General features: G+C 35.0%; 1 protein-coding gene across 1 annotated transcript; it reads left to right on the forward strand.

Moving 5' to 3' along the window:
* The first annotated feature begins 630 nt into the window (after positions 1-630).
* On the forward strand, positions 631-26,931 carry LOC138333361 (major facilitator superfamily domain-containing protein 12-like). Its single transcript, XM_069281705.1, is given in 10 exon segments — positions 631-1,162; positions 1,500-1,707; positions 2,099-2,225; positions 2,542-2,607; positions 2,609-2,782; positions 3,849-3,941; positions 4,939-5,031; positions 5,383-5,651; positions 15,730-15,860; positions 22,745-26,931. Coding segments are annotated over 10 exon segments (1,623 nt in total). The 5' UTR covers positions 631-861; the 3' UTR covers positions 22,906-26,931.
* Position 26,932: the final 1 nt, after the last annotated feature.

Raw genomic sequence — 26,932 nt, forward strand, 5'->3', positions numbered from 1 at the left:
GTTTAAAGTTTCTTTTGTTATGATCAAGTCTGATGTATGTAAGAGCTAGGAGAGGAGAAAATGTATCAGACAGACTGTGATTTAATTAACCAGTGATTTTTTCAGGTATTTTGGCAAAAAAAAATTTGTAACACAAATTGGGGAATTTTTAATCGCGAAAAGAGCAGTTTTGGGAAAAAGTTACCCGTTACTGAACATGGTATTATAGGTGATTAGATATTGTAAAACTATAACCTATTTCATTTTATCAAAAGGTGATGACCATCACAACAGTTTCAGAGTAGTTTGGTTTTAGATTAAACAACGAAGGGAGAGATTTTGGGTTTTATTTGTTTTTCAGTGATTTGAGTTTGGAATTTTTCATTGTAATTGGGAAAAAAAATAGGGGGGTTTGGCATTGGGAATGGGGTCGTTTACCGACCCCAGTTATATAGGGATAAAAATCACTGTTAACCCATGACCTCGGATTACTGGTCAGGGTAATGCTTGCTCTGCTGAATGAGCTACCTGGGTGTAATTGATCAACTCAATATTAATCCAGACTTGTACATTTGAACAAGATATTATATTAACAACATAAATTATATATATATAGTCCTGCAATACACATACCAATTAAATCAATGATATTAATTTCTGACTTTTTCAGGTTCAACAGATCATCTTCTACAGCAATATTACAAGAACTATAACTAATATGTCACTCTGTATGGGAACGTCACACCTCAAACATATATTTTTGTTTACATAACTGTTGACCATACTCACCCTTGTAAAGCAGGAAGGAGTGAATTAAACAGAAATTAAATATTGACATTAACTTTCATTCACATTTAATTAAAAAAAAAAAACAACACCAAGATGTCAGAGTCAGCACCGCTCCTGAAGAAGTCTTCTTCCAGTGCTGTTAAAAACTTACCTCTGTCACAGAGGCTACTGTACAGCATTGGTCATGTACTAAATGACCTCACGGCCTCAATGTGGTTCAGCTACCTCATAATCTACTTCCATCAAGTCAAAGAGTTTAACAACACCCTAGCTGGCTACTTGATGATGATTGGTCAGATCAGTGATGCGTTATTCACACCCTTCATTGGTATCGAGTCTGATCGTACACAAGGGATACTTAAGATTGGGAAGCGCAAAACATGGCATTTAATTGGTACGTATGATTTTAGAGAGTCTCTGGTAACTGATTTCATGTTTAGTGATTGATGTTACAGATTAATCAACAATCAAATGAATTAAACAATTAACATATAAGATACTCTTGGAAACTCAATTTACATAAGCATATGGTTGCATCTCATTTGAGGAGGTCAAAATTAATACATCAATTTGTGGTTTTAAGGTAATGATTGGTATGCTTCATCACTTGTTTTGGGGGTTGATAACTAGGTTACTATTTTTTTTATAAAAGTACAAATGTAATGATCTGTGTCTCTCGCTGTTGCTGTGAAACGATTCATACCATTATGTTTTCACTCTATCTTTTCCAGGTACAATATGTGTGGCCTGCAGCTTTCCTTTTATCTTTAACCAGTGTATTACCTGTGAACATACCAATGATCTGTACCAGTTTATCTACTATGCTCCGTTCGTCGTTATATTCCAGTTTGGCTGGGCGTCCACACAAATCTCTCACTTGTCCCTTATACCCGATCTCACCACTAAGGTCGATGAACGAGTCGAATTAAACGGCATGAGGTAAACAGAAAGATCGCTTATCAATATCAATTGTGGCAATTGATTACCCAGTATGTCAAATAAAAAACTCATTAACTCAAATTAGAATGGAGCATGTGTTGTGAAAGTTTGAAGTTATCCAAGAGTAGTATTGAAGTTTAAATAAGGATCTTAAAATAATGAAATGCTAGTCAATAACCAATTGAAACCTAAAAATGGTATTGTATTTAAGTTTATAATAAAGTTCAACAGTATACTTTTGTTTTGTTAATTGAAGTAATATTAAAAAAGTGCCCACGGTAAATGGAAAAGAAAGGAAGACAATTATATAAATGATTTTATTTCCATTTTTTTCCCTTGATTTAAAAAATCATTTCCCTCATAATCTGTATAAGTATTGATATTGTTACAGATATGCCTTCACAGTTCTCTCCAACCTGACTGTGTTTGGGTTATTTGCACTTCTCTTTTACTTAAACACGGGAGACGGTATTGGAAATAGTGACATGCTCTCTCCTGTCGACAACAACAAGTTCAGGGTAAGATTTTCAATTAAAGTAGTAATTACTTAAGTATTCCATCTGTGCATAGTACAGAGGTTTATGGTCAATTTGTTGTTTGTCAAAAAGATGACCTTGACATTTACTCTGTTCCTTATGAAATATGAAATATACCAGGTTATATATATATATATATATATATATATAGTAAACCTAGAAGCAAAATAGAACTAGGGACTGATACACTAGGTCCAAAAGTGCAGGTACATTTTTTTGAAAAAAAAATGGACTTTTAATTATTATCATTATAAAATACGCAAATTATCATTCATATCAATTTCTGGTTTATTTTTAGGACCTTGTGTTTATTGTGGTCAGTTTAGGAGTTGTAGTCAGCTTCCTGTTCCAAATCGGTGTTAAGGGAGGGCGTAAAACCTTTTACTCATGTAGAGGCTGAGGAAGCCATGTCAAAGTCTCTTAAAACATGTTCATCAATGTCATCGTCTGCCACCAGTGCTCAATCAATAGAAATCTCCATGCTGAAAAAATCCCTCATGTCCTGGAAGGATTGGCTCAAGGAGAGGCAATTTTATCAGGTAAATCTACAAACAGTAGCTGCAGCTATTAAATACATTGCTTTGCATATGCTTTCGTACGAATAAAAATTCTGTAAGCTACTGCTTAAGTCATTTAAAACTTATTTTAAGATATTAAAGTGAACAGTCGGGCAATGATGGCTAAAGTCGGTAAAATGGAGTGAATGTATCCAGTATAATTTCTTAAGAAATGGAAAAATAAAATCTCGTCACAATCTGTCTGCGTACAAAGAAATTAATTTAAAGTATGGTAATTCTAAAACGTCCTCCCGGCTCACTATGTCCGTGGTTACATTTCCACATAGCCTCGCTTTCAATGCTTTCAACTTTTCTTTACTTTGATGGTCAGAACTGGGAAACTAAGCAGAACTTGACATCCGTATTAATATGTGAGAACTTTTGAAAGGCCAATGAACGCATTTAGACTGGTTTTCTTTGCCCGACTATTCACTTTAATAATATGATGTTGTGGAGTAAAACAAAGCGTGAATGGATTAATGAAAAAAAAATATGGTCTGGTACAGTAATGGGACTAATTCATGTACCACATGATACCCGATAACGCTTGTGCGGGACTAGTATCTCCAGTGGTGATGGAGTCTAACTCTTTGTAATCTACCCGCTGAAATGATGTTATCCCGCGATAATGTCATTTGACGTCATTCCATCACCAATAGAAACAATAGTCCCACACATCGGGTATCAAGTGGTACGTGAATGAGTCCCATTGCCTTTTAGGGATAGTTTTAGTTTGTTAGTGCATGCATCGATATTAATTGTAAAAAGTAAATGTTACAACATGTATTCATTTAAATGTAAATGGAATCAAAATGAGAATTTAGTCAGATACAAAAGTTACCTTTTGGGGTAAATGCATGCATGACTGTGTATACTGTAAAAACTATAATCATGCGTAAAGACTGTGTTATTATTATAATATACCTAAAAACATAAATTACAACAAGAAGGTCATTTTGGTTAAAAAAGTTAAGTACTGTATTAAAGAATTGTATGATAAATACTGAACAATATTGTTTGTAAATCTATTTTGTATTTTTTTTCACAGGTTGCATTGATCTACATGTGTACCAGGTTATTTGTGAATGTTTCACAGATTTATCTCCCCTTGTATGTCACAGAGACATTACAAATGTCTAAGGTAAAAAAAATAACTTAAAAGTCTTAAAAATAACTTTATTGCTGGGCTTTATGTCAACATCTTTGAACGTTAACTATAAAGATCTCCCTATGCATATATTGTGTTTCAATGCAGTCATATATGGCTTTCCTTGGGGGGGGGGACCCAAAAAATTTCACATATGGCAGGGAGTCATTTAAAACATTAGGAGGCTAAGCCAGGTTTCAGACTATACAATGTGTATACCAATTAATATGTTTTGACTTTTTCCACCTTTTCATCAATTTATTGCTTTAGTCTACAAAATGTACATTAATTTTTGTTTGTAATTTTCTCTAAAAGGAAACAAAACTCAGTATATCAGTAGAGAAGACTCTATATGTAAATCATTTAAGAAAAACAAATCTTTTCAAAGTGACATAGAGCATCTTACATGAGTGGCTATGTGATATGAAAATCAAACGAATTCAATAATTTGATATGCCACGAGCCTTTAGGTGAGTGGCATAAGAAATTTCTAATGAGTTTGATAAATTTCATATCACATAGTCACGACTGTAAAATTCGAGATCTATTCATCACATAACTTTTATTAATAAAAATATAAGTAACACTTTGAATTTCTTCTCTATATAAAACAGTTGAAATCTGGCTCAGATGTGGCGTTTCCGTCTACTGAGACAATCATGCGACGTCATATATAAATTATGACTCCAAAGCTACATGTGATGTCATTATAGTGATATTACACATGTGTCATACAATAGCTACGATATGACGTTATGACATGGCTGGATGGGCCAGTTATGTGATAAAAGTTCTTTGAATCTTTATTTTACAGGACTTACGATGTAGCAGGGCTTGACTGGGTCAATCATTGGTGTCCTTTGGTAGAGTATATGTCCAGTATTCATAGGCTTTGGGTTTGAACCCTGCTTGGGCCTGGCTTCTACATTCTCTCCTCTGTTGTAGCGAAAAATGGATAATATCTAAATAGTATTTCTTGTTTTATTTCCAGGTGAATGTAGCTATCATGCCACTGGTAGTGTTCGTCAGTGGACTTTTTACATCTTTACTCATGAAATATATTAACAAAGCCATTGGCAGAAAAGTAAGTAGATGTAATTGTAATCAGTTATATTGTAAAAGAATGAGTGTTCATATGAAAACAAATACTTGACTGCATTTAGCCAAAAGCCATCATTAGAAAATATGTTTAAATCTTTAGTCAACCCTGTCTAAATAACAAGGATTATGTTTTTAACACAAGGAGGTACATGTATTGTAACTAGCAAATTGAATGGGGCTTTGAATTAGAAGTTCATGCTCGATTGTACTGTTTTACTGTCTAAAACTTTCTCTCCACAACATGGGTTACACCACTGATCACACTAGAGTTTTGTGAAATGTTGTAATGATGTATATTCAGCGTATTATTTTATGTGATTCTCTTGATTTCCAGGCCACCTATTTTATAGGACAGTTATGTGGGGTAGGAGCATGTGTGTGGATCTACTTCCTAAAAGAATCCTCAAAGCAGTACTGTTACGGTGCAGCTGTACTGCTTGGCATCGGTGGCTCCACCATGCTGGTTACCTCCCTTGCCATGACTTCAGATCTGATTGGAGAAAACACCGAGAGCGGAGCTTTCGTGTACGGAGCTATGAGCTTTACAGACAAACTTTCAAATGGGATCGCTGTCGTTCTTATTCAGCAAAATCACCCATGCACGTAAGTCTTTTAGGTTTATATACAGAAATTTCAAAAAACATTCTAAAATCTTGGTATTCTTGAAGTTATGCAACTACATGTATTAGTAAAATGATCAAAAAGTCAATTAAATGATGATAAAGTCAATTAAGTGGTAGTCACTGTTTTTGATTATTGGATTGTCATGTCATCAGTTCAAGACACATTTGTCTTATATGTTGGTGTCAGTATTCATGTTGAATGCATTCTTGCAAGGGGAACATCTGAAATCTTGAATAAGATGAACTGTTACACTACAGGAACAGCTGTGTTCATTGGTAAGTGTAAGCAAAGTGCTACTATATCTAACATAGCTGCTTTGACAAATTTACGCAATTTTTTAAGAAGAAAAAACAACTATTGATTGAGCATGTACACCACTTATACATTTTGTAATAAATGCACTGTCATGCTATGTATCCTTTATAATGCGGCATGTCTATATTACCGGTATGTATAGTGACCTCCTGTTTCATACTTGTATGTCTGTCAGAGACTGGAATAAAATATGAAATCTGAAAATCAACAGTACTTAAATTCATTGACATTAGAAGTGGCATAATTTGATAATATTGTAGTCAATGATTCATATTTATATTTATAAAGATATTAGTGTGATAATTTGTATTTACTGTTAATATTATAGCGAGAGGGTGGGTATATGTATTAGTGTGATAATTTGTATTTACTGTTAATATTATAGCGAGAGGGCGGGTATATGTATTAGTGTGATAATTTGTATTTACTGTTAATATTATAGCGAGAGGGCGGGTATATGTATTAGTGTGATAATTTGTATTTACTGTTAATATTATAGCGAGAGGGTGGGTATATGTATTAGTGTGATAATTTGTATTTACTGTTAATATTATAGCGAGAGGGTGGGTATATGTATTAGTGTGATAATTTGTATTTACTGTTAATATTATAGCGAGAGGGCGGGTATATGTATTAGTGTGATAATTTGTATTTACTGTTAATATTATAGCGAGAGGGCGGGTATATGTATTAGTGTGATAATTTGTATTTACTGTTAATATTATAGCGAGAGGTTGGGTATATGTATTAGTGTGATAATTTGTATTTACTGTTAATATTATAGCGAGAGGGTGGGTATATGTATTAGTGTGATAATTTGTATTTACTGTTAATATTATAGCGAGAGGGCGGGTATATGTATTAGTGTGATAATTTGTATTTACTGTTAATATTATAGCGAGAGGGCGTGTATATGTATTAGTGTGATAATTTGTATTTACTGTTAATATTATAGCGAGAGGGCGGGTATATGTATTAGTGTGATAATTTACTGTTAATATTATAGCGAGAGGGCGGGTATATGTATTAGTGTGATAATTTGTATTTACTGTTAATATTATAGCGAGAGGACGGGTATATGTACTAGTGTGATAATTTGTATTTACTGTTAATATTATAGCGAGAGGACGGGTATATGTATTAGTGTGATAATTTGTATTTACTGTTAATATTATAGCGAGAGGACGGGTATATGTACTAGTGTGATAATTTGTATTTACTGTTAATATTATAGCGAGAGGACGGGTATATGTACTAGTGTGATAATTTGTATATACTGTTAATATTATAGCGAGACGACGGGTATATGTACTAGTGTGATAATTTGTATTTACTGTTAATATTAGAGCGAGAGGGCGTGTATATGTATTAGTGTGATAATTTACTGTTAATATTATAGCGAGAGGACGGGTATATGTATTAGTGTGATAATTTACTGTTAATATTAAAGCGAGAGGGCGGGTATATGTATTAGTGTGATAATTTGTATTTACTGTTAATATTATAGCGAGAGGGCGGGTATATGGATTAGTGTGATAAATTACTGTTAATATTATAGCGAGAGGGCCGGTATATGTATTAGTGTGATAATTTGTATTTACTGTTAATATTATAGCGAGAGGACAGGTATATGTATTAGTGTGATAATTTGTATTTACTGTTAATATTATAGCGAGAGGGCGGGTATATGTACTAGTGTGTAATTTACATATTTACTGTTAATATTATAGCGAGAGGGCGGGTATATGTATTAGTGTGATAATTTACTGTTAATATTATAGCGAGAGGGCGGGTATATGTACTAGTGTGATGATTTATATTTACTGTTAATATTATAGCGAGAGGGCGGGTATATGTATTAGTGTGATAATTTGTATTTACTGTTAATATTATAGCGAGAGGACGGGTATATGTATTAGTGTGATAATTTGTATTTACTGTTAATAATATATAGCGAGAGGACGGGTTTATGTATTAGTGTGATAATTTATATTTACTGTTAATATTATAGCGAGAGGACGGGTATATGTATTAGTGTGATAATTTGTATTTACTGTTAATATTATAGCGAGAGGGCAGGTATATGTACTAGTGTGATGATTTATATTTACTGTTAATATTATAGCGAGAGGGCTGGTATATGTACTAGTGTGATGATTTATATATTTACTGTTAATATTATAGCGAGAGGGCGGGTATATGTATTATAGTGTGATAATTTACTGTTAATATTATAGCGAGAGGGCGGGTATATGTACTAGTGTGATGATTTATATTTACTGTTAATATTATAGCGAGAGGGCGGGTATATGTATTAGTGTGATAATTTGTATTTACTGTTAATATTATAGCGAGAGGGCGGGTATATGTATTAGTGTGATAATTTGTATTTACTGTTAATAATATAGCGAGAGGACGGGTATATGTATTAGTGTGATAATTTGTATTTACTGTTAATATTATAGCGAGAGGACAGGTATATGTATTAGTGTGATAATTTATATTTACTGTTAATATTATAGTAGAGAGGGCGGGTATATGTATTAGTGTGATAATTTGTATTTACTGTTAATATTATAGCGAGAGGGCGGGTATATGTATTAGTGTGATAATTTACTGTTAATATTATAGCGAGAGGGCGGGTATATGTATTAGTGTGATAATTTGTATTTACTGTTAATATTATAGCGAGAGGGCGGGTATATGTATTAGTGTGATAATTTGTATTTACTGTTAATATTATAGCGAGAGGGCGGGTATATGTATTAGTGTGATAATTTACTGTTAATATTATAGCGAGAGGGCGGGTATATGTATTAGTGTGATAATTTGTAATTACTGTTAATATTATAGCGAGAGGGCGGGTATATGTATTAGTGTGATAATTTACTGTTAATATTATAGCGAGAGGGCGGGTATATGTACTAGTGTGATGATTTATATTTACTGTTAATATTATAGCGAGAGGGCGGGTATATGTATTAGTGTGATAATTTGTATTTACTGTTAATATTATAGCGAGAGGGCGGGTATATGTATTAGTGTGATAATTTGTATTTACTGTTAATAATATAGCGAGAGGACGGGTATATGTATTAGTGTGATAATTTGTATTTACTGTTAATATTATAGCGAGAGGACGGGTATATGTATTAGTGTGATAATTTATATTTACTGTTAATATTATAGTGAGAGGGCGGGTATATGTATTAGTGTGATAATTTGTATTTACTGTTAATATTATAGCGAGAGGGCGGGTATATGTATTAGTGTGATAATTTGTATTTACTGTTAATATTATAGCGAGAGGGCGGGTATATGTATTAGTGTGATAATTTATATATTTACTGTTAATATTATAGCGAGAGGGCGGGTATATGTATTAGTGTGATAATTTACTGTTAATATTATAGCGAGAGGGCGGGTATATGTATTAGTGTGATAATTTGTATTTACTGTTAATATTATAGCGAGAGGGCGGGTATATGTATTAGTGTGATAATTTGTATTTACTGTTAATATTATAGCGAGAGGGCGGGTATATGTATTAGTGTGATAATTTATATTTACTGTTAATATTATAGCGAGAGGGCAGGTATATGTATTAGTGTGATAATTTGTATTTACTGTTAATATTATAGCGAGAGGGCGGGTATATGTATTAGTGTGATAATTTACTGTTAATATTATAGTGAGAGGGCGGGTATATGTACTAGTGTGATGATTTATATTTACTGTTAATATTATAGCGAGAGGGCGGGTATATGTATTAGTGTGATAATTTGTATTTACTGTTAATATTATAGTGAGAGGGCGGGTATATGTATTAGTGTGATAATTTGTATTTACTGTTAATATTATAGTGAGAGGGCGGGTATATGTATTAGTGTGATAATTTGTATTTACTGTTAATATTATAGCGAGAGGGCGGGTATATGTATTAGTGTGATAATTTGTATTTACTGTTAATATTATAGCGAGAGGGCGGGTATAGTATTAGTGTGATAATTTACTGTTAATATTATAGCGAGAGGGCGGGTATATGTATTAGTGTGATAATTTGTGTTTACTTTTAACATTATAGCGAGAGGACGGGTATATGTATTAGTGTGATAATTTGTATTTACTGTTAATAATATAGCGAGAGGACAGGTATATGTATTAGTGTGATAATTTGTATTTACTGTTAATATTATAGCGAGAGGACGGGTATATGTATTAGTGTGATAATTTGTATTTACTGTTAATATTATAGCGAGAGGGAGGGTATATGTATTAGTGTGATAATTTGTATTTACTGTTAATATTATAGTGAGAGGGCGGGTATATGTATTAGTGTGATAATTTGTAATTACTGTTAATATTATAGTGAGAGGGCGGGTATATGTATTAGTGTGATAATTTGTATTTACTGTTAATATTATAGCGAGAGGACGGGTATATGTACTAGTGTGATAATTTGTATTTACTGTTAATATTATAGCGAGAGGACGGGTATATGTATTAGTGTGATAATTTGTATTTACTGTTAATATTATAGCGAGAGGACGGGTATATGTACTAGTGTGATAATTTGTATTTACTGTTAATATTATAGCGAGAGGACGGGTATATGTACTAGTGTGATAATTTGTATATACTGTTAATATTATAGCGAGACGACGGGTATATGTACTAGTGTGATAATTTGTATTTACTGTTAATATTAGAGCGAGAGGGCGTGTATATGTATTAGTGTGATAATTTACTGTTAATATTATAGCGAGAGGACGGGTATATGTATTAGTGTGATAATTTACTGTTAATATTAAAGCGAGAGGGCGGGTATATGTATTAGTGTGATAATTTGTATTTACTGTTAATATTATAGCGAGAGGGCGGGTATATGGATTAGTGTGATAATTTACTGTTAATATTATAGCGAGAGGGCCGGTATATGTATTAGTGTGATAATTTGTATTTACTGTTAATATTATAGCGAGAGGACAGGTATATGTATTAGTGTGATAATTTGTATTTACTGTTAATATTATAGCGAGAGGGCGGGTATATGTACTAGTGTGATGATTTACATATTTACTGTTAATATTATAGCGAGAGGGCGGGTATATGTATTAGTGTGATAATTTACTGTTAATATTATAGCGAGAGGGCGGGTATATGTACTAGTGTGATGATTTATATTTACTGTTAATATTATAGCGAGAGGGCGGGTATATGTATTAGTGTGATAAATTTGTATTTACTGTTAATATTATAGCGAGAGGACGGGTATATGTATTAGTGTGATAATTTGTATTTACTGTTAATAATATAGCGAGAGGACGGGTTTATGTATTAGTGTGATAATTTATATTTACTGTTAATATTATAGCGAGAGGACGGGTATATGTATTAGTGTGATAATTTGTATTTACTGTTAATATTATAGCGAGAGGGCGGGTATATGTATTAGTGTGATAATTTACTGTTAATATTATAGCGAGAGGGCGGGTATATGTATTAGTGTGATAATTTGTAATTACTGTTAATATTTATAGCGAGAGGGCGGGTATATGTATTAGTGTGATAATTTACTGTTAATATTATAGCGAGAGGGCGGGTATATGTACTAGTGTGATGATTTATATTTACTGTTAATATTATAGCGAGAGGGCGGGTATATGTATTAGTGTGATAATTTGTATTTACTGTTAATATTATAGCGAGAGGGCGGGTATATGTATTAGTGTGATAATTTGTATTTACTGTTAATAATATAGCGAGAGGACGGGTATATGTATTAGTGTGATAATTTGTATTTACTGTTAATATTATAGCGAGAGGACGGGTATATGTATTAGTGTGATAATTTATATTTACTGTTAATATTATAGTGAGAGGGCGGGTATATGTATTAGTGTGATAATTTGTATTTACTGTTAATATTATAGCGAGAGGGCGGGTATATGTATTAGTGTGATAATTTGTATTTACTGTTAATATTATAGCGAGAGGGCGGGTATATGTATTAGTGTGATAATTTGTATTTACTGTTAATATTATAGCGAGAGGGGGGGTATATGTATTAGTGTGATAATTTACTGTTAATATTATAGCGAGAGGGCGGGTATATGTATTAGTGTGATAATTTGTATTTACTGTTAATATTATAGCGAGAGGGCGGGTATATGTATTAGTGTGATAATTTGTATTTACTGTTAATATTATAGCGAGAGGGCGGGTATATGTATTAGTGTGATAATTTACTGTTAATATTATAGCGAGAGGGCGGGTATATGTATTAGTGTGATAATTTGTAATTACTGTTAATATTATAGCGAGAGGGCGGGTATATGTATTAGTGTGATAATTTACTGTTAATATTATAGTGAGAGGGCGGGTATATGTACTAGTGTGATGATTTATATTTACTGTTAATATTATAGCGAGAGGGCGGGTATATGTATTAGTGTGATAATTTGTATTTACTGTTAATATTATAGTGAGAGGGCGGGTATATGTATTAGTGTGATAATTTGTATTTACTGTTAATATTATAGTGAGAGGGCGGGTATATGTATTAGTGTGATAATTTGTATTTACTGTTAATATTATAGCGAGAGGGCGGGTATATGTATTAGTGTGATAATTTGTATTTACTGTTAATATTATGGCGAGAGGGCGGGTATATGTATTAGTGTGATAATTTACTGTTAATATTATAGCGAGAGGGCGGGTATATGTATTAGTGTGATAATTTGTGTTTACTTTTAACATTATAGCGAGAGGACGGGTATATGTATTAGTGTGATAATTTGTATTTACTGTTAATAATATAGCGAGAGGACAGGTATATGTATTAGTGTGATAATTTGTATTTACTGTTAATATTATAGCGAGAGGACGGGTATATGTATTAGTGTGATAATTTGTATTTACTGTTAATATTATAGCGAGAGGGATGGTATATGTATTAGTGTGATAATTTGTATTTACTGTTAATATTATAGTGAGAGGGCGGGTATATGTATTAGTGTGATAATTTGTAATTACTGTTAATATTATAGTGAGAGGGCGGGTATATGTATTAGTGTGATAATTTGTATTTACTGTTAATATTATAGCGAGAGGGCGGGTATATGTATTAGTGTGATAATTTACTGTTAATATTATAGCGAGAGGGCGGGTATATGTATTAGTGTGATAATTTACTGTTAATATTATAGCGAGACGACGGGTATATGTATTAGTGTGATAATTTACTGTTAATATTATAGTGAGAGGGCGGGTATATGTATTAGTGTGATAATTTACTGTTAATATTATAGTGAGAGGGCGGGTATATGTATTAGTGTGATAATTTATATTTACTGTTAATATTATAGCGAGACGACGGGTATATGTATTAGTGTGATAATTTGTATTTACATTTAATATTATAGCGAGAGGACGGGTATATGTATTAGTGTGATAATTTACTGTTAATATTATAGTGAGAGGGTGGGTATATGTATTAGTGTGATAATTTATATTTACTGTTAATATTATAGCGAGAGGGCGGGTATATGTATTAGTGTGATAATTTGTATTTACTGTTAATATTATAGCGAGAGGACGGGTATATGTATTAGTGTGATAATTTACTGTTAATATTATAGCGAGAGGACGGGTATATGTATTAGTGTGATAATTTACTGTTTAATATTATAGCGAGAGGGCGGGTATATGTACTAGTGTGATAATTTACTGTTAATATTATAGCGAGAGGACGGGTATATGTATTAGTGTGATAATTTGTATTTACTGTTAATATTATAGCGAGAGGGTGGGTATATGTATTAGTGTGATAATTTGTATTTACTGTTAATACTATAGCGAGAGGGCGGGTATATGTATTAGTGTGATAATTTATATTTACTGTTAATATTATAGCGAGAGGGCAGGTATATGTATTAGTGTGATAATTTACTGTTAATATTATAGTGAGAGGGCGGGTATATGTATTAGTGTGATAATTTGTATTAATGTTAATATTATAGCGAGACGACGGGTATATGTATTAGTGTGATAATTTACTGTTAATATTATAGCGAGAGGACGGATATATGTATTAGTGTGATAATTTACTGTTAATATTAAAGCGAGAGGGCGGGTATATGTATTAGTGTGATAATTTGTATTTACTGTTAAAATTGTAGCGAGAGGGTGGGTATATGTATTAGTGTGATAATTTACTGTTAATATTATAGCGAGAGGGTGGGTATATGTATTAGTGTGATAATTTACTGTTAATATTAAAGCGAGAGGGCGGGTATATGTATTAGTGTGATAATTTGTATTTACTGTTAATATTATAGCGAGAGGGCGGGTATATGTATTAGTGTGATAATTTACTGTTAATATTATAGCGAGAGGGCGGGTATATGTATTAGTGTGATAATTTGTATTTACTGTTAATATTATAGCGAGAGGACGGGTATATGTATTAGTGTGATAATTTGTATTTACTGTTAATATTATAGCGAGAGGGCGGGTATATGTATTAGTGTGATAATTTACTGTTAATATTATAGCGAGAGGGCGGGTATATGTATTAGTGTGATAATTTGTATTTACTGTTAAGATTATAGCGAGAGGGTGGGTATATGTATTAGTGTGATAATTTGAATTTACTGTTAATTTTATAGTGAGAGGGCGGGTATATGTATAAAATATTCTAAAATGAAAAAAAAAATGCATAATGGGTCTAGCATTTTATTTAGAATAGTCTAAATGTGTCTTTAATTCAGCAGTGAATGAATTAAGACAGCGTTGGTGTTTGTCTTGCTTGGCAGATCAAGTTAGCTTTCGCTGTAGCACAGTTAGTGTCCATCAACCACATTTATTCAAATAGAAGACTGTTGACTAATTTTTGAGGTCACAAATGTCAAATATTTAATTAAAATATTGAAAATACCAGTATCATATTCACCATAATAGAGGCCCTCCCCCCTCCCCCCCCCCCCCCCCCTCCCTTCCCTTCCCCTATATAAGCGTCCCTCCCTTTTCTGCAGAAAAGCGGAAGTTGTATAAACGCCCTCGTCCCATGGTTTAAGCAATGTTTATTACAACATGTGATGCCTCTAACATTAGCATTGTATCCCATATTACATGATCTTTTACATGTGAATCACGACACAATGGATCTCAAGGGATAAAATGCATATATGCATGTGTACTGTAACACATTAATGTACCATGAGTACAGAAAGTTTTAAAAAGAATTGTCCATAAGTTCCATTTTGGTTCATTAATCCCCCCCTCCCCCCACCCCACCCCCCTTTGTTACAATTATTTAAATGCCCTGGGCGCTAATTACGGCGAATACGGTAGGTATCTTTAGTCTGTAGTAACCACATTTTAGGATAAGGGTAGCAGATCAGGCCAGACAAACACTGTATTTCTTTATCATTTAAGATAGGAGTTGATATACTAATTAAGTGTAACTACTGCTTTAAGATTGTGTAGATATTTGTCTTGGACTAAAGTACTAGTGTAACACTATAATATAACACTAAACAATTGTTTATCAGAAATGTTGCTGCCAAGTACGGTACTTCAAGACAGGGTTGACAGCTGTTCCAAACCAACACTGTATTTATTATTTAAGGAAAAGTTGCTGTCGTATACTAATACAGTAATAGGTAAATGTAACCAGTATTTTGAGACAATGTTGACATTCACACCACAATAAAAGGTCATATTCATTTTTTTAACACAGGAGCTGCTGCCCTCGGTGTAACCAGTACTTTAAGACGGTGCTGACTTTTGTCCCTGGTGGTGTTGTATTACTCACCGTGCTTGTCCTTCTTACTCTCCTACCAACCACGATAGGCACAAAGAAGAAAGGAAGTAAGTTTTCTGGTGTCATCCATATATTGATGTCTTTCTAAGTATTTATGGCATTTATTCAATACCATCACAACCAAAGCAGTTATTTAATACACACAGAGGAAGAACCATAGGAGTCTAAAACACACATTATTACATAAGAATTGAAGTCACAGATTGTAACATCTATATACCACACCTAAAGGAGAAGTCTCAGGGTTAAAACAAAATTTCAGTATGTATCTGGGACAGTTATTAACATAGAGGTCTCACAGATTGTAACATCTATATACCACACCTAAAGGAGAAGTCTCAGGGTTAAAACAAAATTTCAGTATGTATCTGGGACAGTTATTAACATAGAGGTCTAAACTATCACACAGTTATAATGAACCAATTGTGACTAACATAGTGAATTCAATATTGAGAAAAAGGGCTAGTAAACATTTTATTTCCAACTTAATTTACATATTGCATAAAAATGTGAATCAATGTAGGTAACAGAATTCATGATAAATTGCCACCTCTTAAAAAGAAATCAACAAAAAACAAATCATTGATTGCAAAGATAGAATTTAAATATTTGTAATTTTAAGAAACATACATTGCAGTATTAGATATTGGTAATGTGATACTTTTTCACTACTTACAGTGTCACCTGTCCAACCCTTAAACAGTACGCCTTGACCGACAGGTGTGTAACACTGTGAAACAGTTGTTTGTAATTTTTACTCTCTATAGCACTGTACATTAAATCATTCTGCAAGTAGAAGCACCTTCCTAGATGGGAGCACTTATGTCTGTCTTATAAAAATAGCATCAGAATCTGTAGCATGAGAAATACTGGAGTCTGTCTGTATATATTGCAGCATGGGGAAAGATGAATGGTATTTTAGCAACAGTGGCTATAGCATGTTGGGCATTTCAACAATAATTTTTCATCTACTAATCATGATTGTCTCCCCTGTGACTATACTCTCTATTTTGAGGACTCACTAAGATTTCTGCAAAAAGACAATACTTACATTGTATTTATATTCGAAATATTGTCTGTTTATGGCAATGGAATTTATAGTAATATGGTAAGCATTTACTAAAAGTTTGACATCTACTAATCATAATGTGTGAACTTCTTACAACTTCTTGCCATGGCCTTATCTATAGCTTTTCTTGACCTATATATGCTATCTTTAATTTTGAAAATTGTCATATAGGGTCATACTTTGACCTTGACCCCAAGTTTAAATGATTTACTTAAAAAAAGATGTTTGATTAAAAGTTGTTAGCAAATGTATACTGAGTTTACTCTTCCTTGATCATATACCGATAGGTTTTTAGGTCATCTGACCCAAAGGGTCAGGATGACCTATTGTCATCATGCACCGTCCGTCGTCGTGCGCCGTCCGCCGTCCGCCGTCCGCCGTCGATAAACTTTTCATTCAAACGACTTCTTCTCAATAACCAAAAGGCCCAGGGTACTCATATTTGGCCTGTAGGTTGCTGGGATGAAGGGCTACCAAGTTTGTTCAAATGAATGACCTTGACCTTCATTCAAGGTCACAGAGGTCAAATAGGCTAAAATCTTAAAACCACTTCTTCTCAAAAACCAGAAGGCCCAGGGTACTGATATTGGGCCTGTAGGATGCTGGGATGAAGGGCTACCAAGTTTGTTCAAATGAATGACCTTGATCTTCATTCAAGGTCACAAGGGTCAAAGAGGCTAAAATCATTTAAACAACTTCTTGTGAATAACTAAGAGGCCTAGAGACCTGATATTAGGCCTGTGGCATGCTGAAATGAAGGGCTACCAAGTCTGTTCAAATGAATGACCTTGACCTTGATTCAAGGTCAAAGGGTTCAAAAAGGCTAAAATCTCTAAACGACTTCTTCTCAAAAACTAGAAGGCCCAGGGTACTGATATTGGGCCTGTAGGATGCTGGGATGAAGGGCTACCAAGTTTGTTCAAATGAATTACCTTGACCTTCATTCAAGGTCACAGGGGTCAAATAGGCTAAAATCCTTTAAACAACTTCATGTGAATAACTAAGAGGCCTAGAGACCTGATATTAGGCTTGTAGGATGCTGGGATGAAGGGCTACCGAATTTCTTCAAATGAATGACCTTGACGTTTATTCAAGGTCAAAGGGGTCAAAAGGCTAAATCCTTTAAACAACTTCTTGTGAATAATTAAGAGGCCTAGAGACCTTATATTAGGCCTGTAGGTAGATGGGATGAAGGGCTACCAAGTTTGTTCAAATAAATGATCTTGATCTTCATTCAAGGTCATAGGGGTCAAATAGGCTAAAATCCTTTAAACAGCTTCTTCTCAAAAACCAGAAGGCCCAGGGTACTGATATTGGGCCTGTGACATGCTGGGATGAAGGGCTACCAAGTTAAATGACCTTGACCTTCATTCAAGGTCACAGGGGTCAAATAGGCTAAAATCATTTAAACGACTTCTTCTCAAAAAGCAGAAGGCCCAGCGTACTGATATTGGGCCTGTAGGATGCTGGGATGAAGGGCTACCAAGTTTGTTCAAATAAATGACCTTGACCTCTATTCAAGGTCACAGGGGTCAAATAGGCTAAAATCCTTTAAACAACTTCTTGTGAATAACTAAGAGGCCTAGAGACCTGATATTAGGCATGTGGCATGCTGGGATGAAGGGCTACCAAGTTTGTTCAAATGAATGACCTTGACCTTCATTCAAGGTCACAGAGATCAAATAGGCTAAAATCTTTAAACCACTTCTTCTCAAAAACCAGAAGGCCCAGGGTACTGATATTGGGCCTGTAGGATGTTGGGATGAAGGGCTACCAAGTTTGTTCAAATGAATGACCTTGACGTTTATTCAAGGTCAAAGGGGTCAAAAGGCAAAAATCCTTTAAACAACTTCTTGTGAATAATTAAGAGGCCTAGAGACCTTATATTAGGCCTGTAGGTAGATGGGATGAAGGGCTACCAAGTTTGTTCAAATAAATGATCTTGATCTTCATTCAAGGTCATAGGGGTCAAATAGGCTAAAATCCTTTAAACAGCTTCTTCTCAAAAACCAGAAGGCCCAGGGTACTGATATTGGGCCTGTGACATGCTGGGATGAAGGGCTACCAAGTTAAATGACCTTGACTTTCCTTCAAGGTCACAGGGGTCAAATAGGCTAAAATCATTTAAACGACTTCTTCTCAAAAACCAGAAGGCCCAGCGTACTGATATTGGGCCTGTAGGATGCTGGGATGAAGGGCTACCAAGTTTGTTCAAATAAATGACCTTGACCTTCATTCAAGGTCACAGGGGTCAAATAGGCTAAAATCCTTTAAACAACTTCTTGTGAATAACTAAGAGGCCTAGAGACCTGATATTAGGCATGTGGCATGCTGGGATGAAGGGCTACCAAGTTTGTTCAAATGAATGACCTTGACTTTTATTCAAGGTCAAAGGGTTCAAAAAGGCTAAAATCTTTAAGCGACTTCTTCTCAAGAACCAGAACGCCCAGGGTACTGATATTGGGCCTGTGACATGCTGGGATGAAGGGCTACCAAGTTTGTTCAAATAAATGACCTTGACTTTCCTTCAAGGTCACAGGGGTCAAATAGGCTAAAATCCTTTAAACAACTTCTTGTGAATAACTAAGAGGTCTAGAGACCTGATATTGGGCATGTAGGATGCTGGGATGAAGGGCTACCAAGTTTGTTCAAATGAATGACCTTGATCTTCATTAAGGTCAAAGGGTCAAAAAGGCTAACATCTTTAAACGACTTCTTCTCAAGAACCAGAAGGCCCAGGGTACTGATATTGGGCCTGTGACATGCTGGGATGAAGGGCTACCAAGTTTGTTCAAATGAATGACCTTAATTTTCATTCAAGATCAAAGGGGTCAAAAAGGCTAAAATCTCTAAACGACTTCTTCTCAAGAACCAGAAGGCCTAGGGTACTGATATTGGGCCTGTAGGATGCTGGGATGAAGGGCTACCAAGTTTGTTCAAATAAATGACCTTGACCTTCATTCAAGGTCACAGGGGTCAAATAGGCTAAAATCCTTTAAACAACTTCTTGTGAATAACTAAGAGGCCTAGAGACCTGATATTAAGCCTGTCGCTTGCTGGGATAAAGGGCTACCAAGTTTGTTCAAATGAATGACCTTGATTTTCATTCAAGGTCATAGGGGTCAAATAGGCTAAAATCTTTAAACGACTATGTTGTATTGTACTAATAGTCAGATGACCGTAAAGGCCCATGGGCCTCTTGTTGATTCTTGTTACAAAGAGTGTATAAGGTTACCAGTACATACTGGAATCAGCTTTCTCTTACCCCAGACAGGAATTTCTCGCACCTCGGACAGGGAAATCTCACATGATACCCGGTGCTGGATTTTTCTATCTCGTCCGATCTGTCTGGTACCTTTACGCGAATTTTGGCGGAATTTTACGCCATTCATGTAACAGTCCGCGCATGTGACGTCAAACTCTTGAACCGGTGACGTCACAAGCGTCAGATAGTCAATATTATTAGAAATATGTGCATTCAGTGATTTACTATGCATTGTTTGGTTGTTGTTTTTAATTATGAAACAGTATGTACCGATTGATCATCGTTTGTCTTTGATATAACCGAAATATAGTTTTATGCGGAATGACTGAAATCGAAGCGCAGATGTAATGGTTAATCGGCTTTGAACCAGGAGGCCGATGAAGGGATAGTTTTACATTCGGAACGCGTATATATAGATGGGTTTTGTTATATCTTAGAGGCGCGAGAAAAAAAATCTATTACCTTTAAGTGATCGAGATCGGGTTATCTCAGTCTCGGGCTAAGATTTTGTAACATCCCAACCTCGGCTAACGCCTCGGTTGGGATTATGTTATAAAATCTTAGCCCTCGACTGAGATAACCCGATCTTGTTCACTTACAGGTAACAGATTTTATTAATCCACAGTTTTACTGGTGTGAGATTTTTCTATCTCACCCTATGGTAAAGACAAGCTACACGAGATCTTCGCACTTGCTCAACCATGGTATGACGTCACGACAACAGTATTGTGACGTTGCGGTAATAGTGTTATAATGTCACGACAACAATGAAATGACGTCACAAAGACGGCGAAGACGGCAACTCATTGAGGTCATGTCATCCTCGCTTGCATATAAGTGACACGTTTATTAGAGACACAAAGTGGTGCACAGGGTAAGAGAAAAAAAATCATTCACCCTCTTTGAGGTGAAACAGGAGATCTCAACCCTCGAGATAAGAATTCTTAAGCTGTCTAACACTCGGCAAAGCGTCATGTTTGACAACTTAAGAATCTTACCCCTCGGGTTGAGATTCCCCTGTCTCACCCCAAAAGGGGTGAAAGATTTTATTAGTCTCGCCTGTCCATAGAAAATTGTGTCCAGACTATAATGGGATAGTACTCCTCCTAAACTACATCTAGTAGATCAATTTTCATAAAACTTGGCAGCAATATGAATAAGGGACCAAGCATGGCAGTTTTTTAATTTGGTTGTCCTGATAACCAGGTCATTATACAATGGTTTTATAAAATGTCCAAAAACTCGATCATCGGGTTTTGAATAAGTTGTCTTCAGACATAGTCAATTGTTGTAAAATATGGATTTCTATAATTTGACATATACCACATTCTTCAATAACGGTAACCATGGAAACATGATCTTAGAACATATGGTTGCCTTGATACGCAATAAGGGGTAGGGGTTATTAGGTAGCTCTTGACTTACAGGTCTAGTTAGTTCCTAATGCATTAGTGCTCTTTTAGAATAGATCAGGCTTATATGTAGGTTTAGAATTCTATAGACTTATCACAGTTATCACAGCACACATAAATATTAGTTACCATCCATTTCATGTAGTTCTCTGGTGGAATTTGTCATGTTACTGTAGATATAAAAAGTAGCATGTAGTTTTAGCATGCAAATTTTAATAACACTACAAAGGGATTAATCCAGAGGAAAAGGAAAGAGAGGATATGTTGTGGTGATAGGTCGGAAATTATATTCCTATACTCCCGCAAACTTACAACCTTGAGTTAGGCTCTCCACTAGCTGGACAGTCTCTAGAATATCACAATAGTCATTAAATTTTGGCTCAATAATTGTTGTTTCTGGATCCCTGAAGATATGGGATAACACTTTATAATCCAGTTGAGATTAATAGTGGTCAGTCTAAGTCAATATTTTTTTACCAAGAGTTAAATACGATCAGATACCTTCATCTCTGAAAAGCAGAGTATTGATGAACTCCATTGCCAACCTTAGATGGTCTAAGGTGTGCGACATATATATGTATCATACCCCTTGTGTAATTGAAAAAGATGTGTATGAGGATCTTCATTTCATATTTTTAGATCACCTGAGAGGAAGTCTCAAGTGACCTATTCTAATCGCCTTTTGCTTGTTGTCTTCAGTTGTGTGACAATGAACAATTTACATTTTTGACTTCTCCAAAATTGTTGAAATTTTGCAGAAACCTTCCATGGCCAAAAGTCAACAGTTAAGATTTTGGCTTATACTTTGTCAATACTCATAATTGTACGCTTGCATTGAGATATACCTGTCCACTTGACAGGCCCATAACACATTCTTGAGATCCTCAGATAATTGATGAAAATGTCCAATGTTAAATTAATCAAGTCCTACATCAATAGTGATGGCTGAAGTATACTAAAAGGTATTATGCCAAATTTTACTCATCAAATATGTATTTAAGTCATGCTAGTATATGTCTTCACAGAGATTTAGATAGATCTAGTAAATTACTTATGTCTCTGATCTTATTGAGATGTTTTTACATGGTTATTAATAATAAGAAAATAACATTTTTAGCAAAACTCTAGTAGAGAAGAACATTTTTTTATTTATTTCTTGTGACATTTCTGTTCTGTTATCCTCAGTGCGACTTTTGGAGCCTATCAGTAATACAGATAACTCAAATGGGGTGATTCCAGGGTCCATTCCCTGTCCAGATGATCGTGTTCCGTGTTGTGAAGAGGAAGGCAAGGATGATCACCTACAGGAAATACTGGCAAAAAGTCCCAGTGTCAATTTGTGTTGATAAAACTAGACTTGCTGGTAAATTGGTCCAGTGTCAATTTGTGTTGATAATGCTATACATTCTTGTGAAAAAGAGCTCTGCAGTGTTGAATCATGTGATAAAACTGTACTTACTGGCAAAAAGGTCTATTGGTACTTTGTGTGGATAAACTTGCTAGTAAATTAGCCCAGTGTCAATTCATGTTGATAAAACTAGACTCACTTGATACTGGTAAAAAAGCCTACCTGGTAGATTTGGTTGTTTTAAACTCCAGTGATAGGAGTATTATTTCTGTTCATGTTTTATGTTGACTTATTGTTAAAGTCAAGTTGTCAATCGATTGATCTGTCTTGACAAAGCTGCAATATAACGGTTTTTTAAAGACTTCTTTTCAAATTGTACAGATGCAGGAATCGCTAGCTATATTCCTCAAGATTACCAGGTATTTAATTTTTTTCTTGCTGTGTATGTTTTAAAGATGTCTCAGATCTTTGACCTGTGATAAAAAAGAGATTACCGGTTAGTTAATCTCAATTTATGTAACAATGCTCGTTTACAGTTTGTAGCAGGTTTCTGGAAAAGACATTTTTATTTGCATTTTTTCTATTTTTTTTCTTGAAAAAATTGAGAGCAGCATGTTTTCTTTATATGTCCTCAACTAATCAGCATATATCCTTTATCGGTATGCAGCTTTCTGTACTCCTGTGTATATCGATGTCCAGAGTAGTAATTTACTGGAATCAGATTGTGCTACAGTCATTGTAATTTAGGGTTTAATAATATGGGTATTACAGCTAGTCTTTTGTGGCTGTGTGCTTAACTGTTGTATCTCTGTGCCAAAGTTGAGCAATGTCCAGTTGACCACCTCTTAGATGAGTAACCTCTACATTGTGTACCCATGTGTAGTAAAATGTACATTATTGACCAGTGAGGTGTTTTTGGATTGTGATAAGTATACTAGGGTTTTAATATACTACAAAATGAAATTATAGAAAGAGATTTTTCAGGCTGGAAGAATGTGCTATGTGAGGTTTATAGTACTGTTGTATATTTACTTTGCCTTTACAATTTACACAGTTACCTCCCTTTACACATTACACAGTTATCTCCCTTAACTGACATTATAAGGTTTTATTGTGACATCATTATTAGGTCATCTGACCCGAAGGGTCTGGATGACCTATTGTCATCATGCACCGTCCGTCGTCGTGCGCCGTGCGCCGTGCGCCGTCCGCCGTCCGCCGTGCGCCGTCCGCCGTGCGCCGTGCGCCGTGCGTAAACTTTTTATTCAAACGACTTCTTCTCAAGAACCAGAAGGCCCAGGGTACTCATATTTGGCGTGTAGGTTGCTGGGATGGAGGGCTACCAAGTTTGTTCAAATGAATGACCTTGACCTTCATTCAAGGTCACAGGGGTCAAAAAGGCTAAAAATTTTAAACAACTTCTTCTCAAGAACCAGAAGGCCCAGGGTACTGATATTGGCCCTGTAGGATGCTGGGATGAAGGGCTACCAAGTTTGTTCGAATAAATGACCTTGACCTTCATTCAAGGTCACGAGGGTCAAATAGGCTAAAATCCTTTAAACAACTTCTTGTGAATAACTAAGAGGCCTAGAGACCTGATATTAGGCCTGTGGCATGCTGGGATGAAGGGCTACCAAGTTTGTTCAAATAAATGACCTTGACCTTCATTCAAGGTCACGAGGGTCAAATAGGCTAAAATCTTTAAACAACTTCTTCTCAAGAACCAGAAGGCCCAGGGTACTGATATTGGGCCTGTGACATGCTTGGATGAAGGGCTACCAAGTTTGTTCAAATGAATGACCTTGACCTTCAATCAAGGTCACAGGGGTCAAAAAGGCTAAAATCTTTAAACAACTTCTTCTCAAGAACCAGAAGGCCCAGGGTACTGATATTTGCCCTGTAGGATGCTGGGATGAAGGGCTACCAAGTTTGTTCAAATAAATGACCTTGACCTTCATTCAAGGTCACACTGGTCAAATAGGCTAAAATCCTTTAAATAACTTCTTGTGAATAACTAAGAGGCCTAGAGACCTGATATTAGGCCTGTGGCATGCTGGGATGAAGGGCTACCAAGTTTGTTCAAATAACTGACCTTGACCTTCATTCAAGGTCACGAGGGTCAAATAGGCTAAAATCTTTAAACAACTTCTTCTCAAGAACCAGAAGGCCCAGGGTACTGATATTTGCCCTGTAGGATGCTGGGATGAAGGGCTACCAAGTTTGTTCAAATAAATGACTTTGACCTTCATTCAAGGTCACGAGGGTCAAAAAGGCTAAAATCTTTAAACAACTTCTTCTCAAGAACCAGAAGGCCCAGGGTACTGATATTTGCCCTGTAGGATGCTGGGATGAAGGGCTACCAAGTTTGTTCAAATAAATGACCTTGACCTTCATTCAAGGTCATGAGGGTCAAAAAGGCTAAAATCTTTAAACAACTTCTTCTCAAGAACCAGAAGGCCCAGGGTACTTATATTTGTCCTGTAGAATGCTGGGATGAAGGGCTACCAAGTTTGTTCAAATAAATGACCTTGACCTTCATTCAAGGTCACGAGGGTCAAATAGGCTAAAATCTTTAAACGACTTCTTCTCAAGAACCAGAAGGCCCAGGGTACTGATATTGGGACTGTGACATGCTTGGATGAAGGGCTACCAAGTTTGTTCGAATAAATGACCTTGACCTTCATTCAAGGTCACAGGGGTCAAATAGGCTAAAATCCTTTAAACAACTGCTTGTGAATTACTAAGAGGCCTAGAGACCTGATATTAGGCCTGTGGCATGCTGGGATGAAGGGCTACCAAGTTTGTTCAAATAAATGACCTTGACCTTCATTCAAGGTCACGAGGGTCAAAAAGGCTAAAATCTTTAAACAACTTCTTCTCAAGAACCAGAAGGCCCAGGGTACTGATATTTGCCCTGTAGGATGCTGGGATGAAGAGCTACCAAGTTTGTTCAAATAAATGACCTTGACCTTCATTCAAGGTCACGAGGGTCAAAAAGGCTAAAATCTTTAAATGACTTCTTCTCAAGAACCAGAAGGCCCAGGGTACTGATATTGGGACTGTGACATGCTTGGATGAAGGGCTACCAAGTTTCTTCAAATGAATGACCTTAACCTTCATTCAAGGTCACGGGGGTCAAAAAGGCTAAAATCTTTAAACGACTTCTTCTCAAGAACCAGAAGGCCCAGGTTACTGATATTTGGCCTGTAGGATGCTGGGATGAAGGGCTACCAAGTTAGTTCAAATAAATGACCTTGACTTTCATTCAAGGTCACAGGGGTCAAATAGGCTAAAATCTTTAAACGATTATGTTGTATTGTACTAATAGTCAGATGACCGTTAAGGCCCATGGGCCTCTTGTTTTATAAGAACAAATAATATTGTTTTCTGTTAAAAGTATGTTGTTACACAAAAAAACAACTTATAATCAATACTATCTAAACGGGCAGATAAATCTTGCAAAATGTAAATACAGAATATATTTATCAATAAACAAAATGTGATAAACAGCTTTATTTTCAACCCACACGATAAATAGAATCGTGTACTCTTCCATGCTAACTACACAAATTATCTATGATTATGCATGTGTGCCACCATACCTACAAAATATTTTCATCAAATAGATTTAAATTGTATTTGATGATCTCCATATAAAGGAACCTTCTAGTCTAAAATACAACGCCAAGCTGTGGTTGTTATTAAGCAGAATATGATTTAATGTATATACACATATCATTGTAAAAATATATTATAAAAGCAAGTATATATAGTTCTTTATGTACAGTTTGATATTTAATTGTATACTCAGAAGATTGATATTTCATTGTTTATTAATTTGATTTCTGGTGTTTGGCAACATTTTGTTGCACAATAAAACCATTTCAACAGTTGTACAGAAAATATACTGTAAATATGCACTGTAATTAACAATTACATGACATTATAAACACAACTGTATATTGGTCTGTTTGTAAGTTGTTGTTTTTTTGTATTTCAAAATGTACATAATATAATTTAAAACT

Source organism: Argopecten irradians, chromosome 10 (assembly GCF_041381155.1).
Source record: "Argopecten irradians isolate NY chromosome 10, Ai_NY, whole genome shotgun sequence".
NCBI lineage: Eukaryota > Metazoa > Mollusca > Bivalvia > Pectinida > Pectinidae > Argopecten > Argopecten irradians.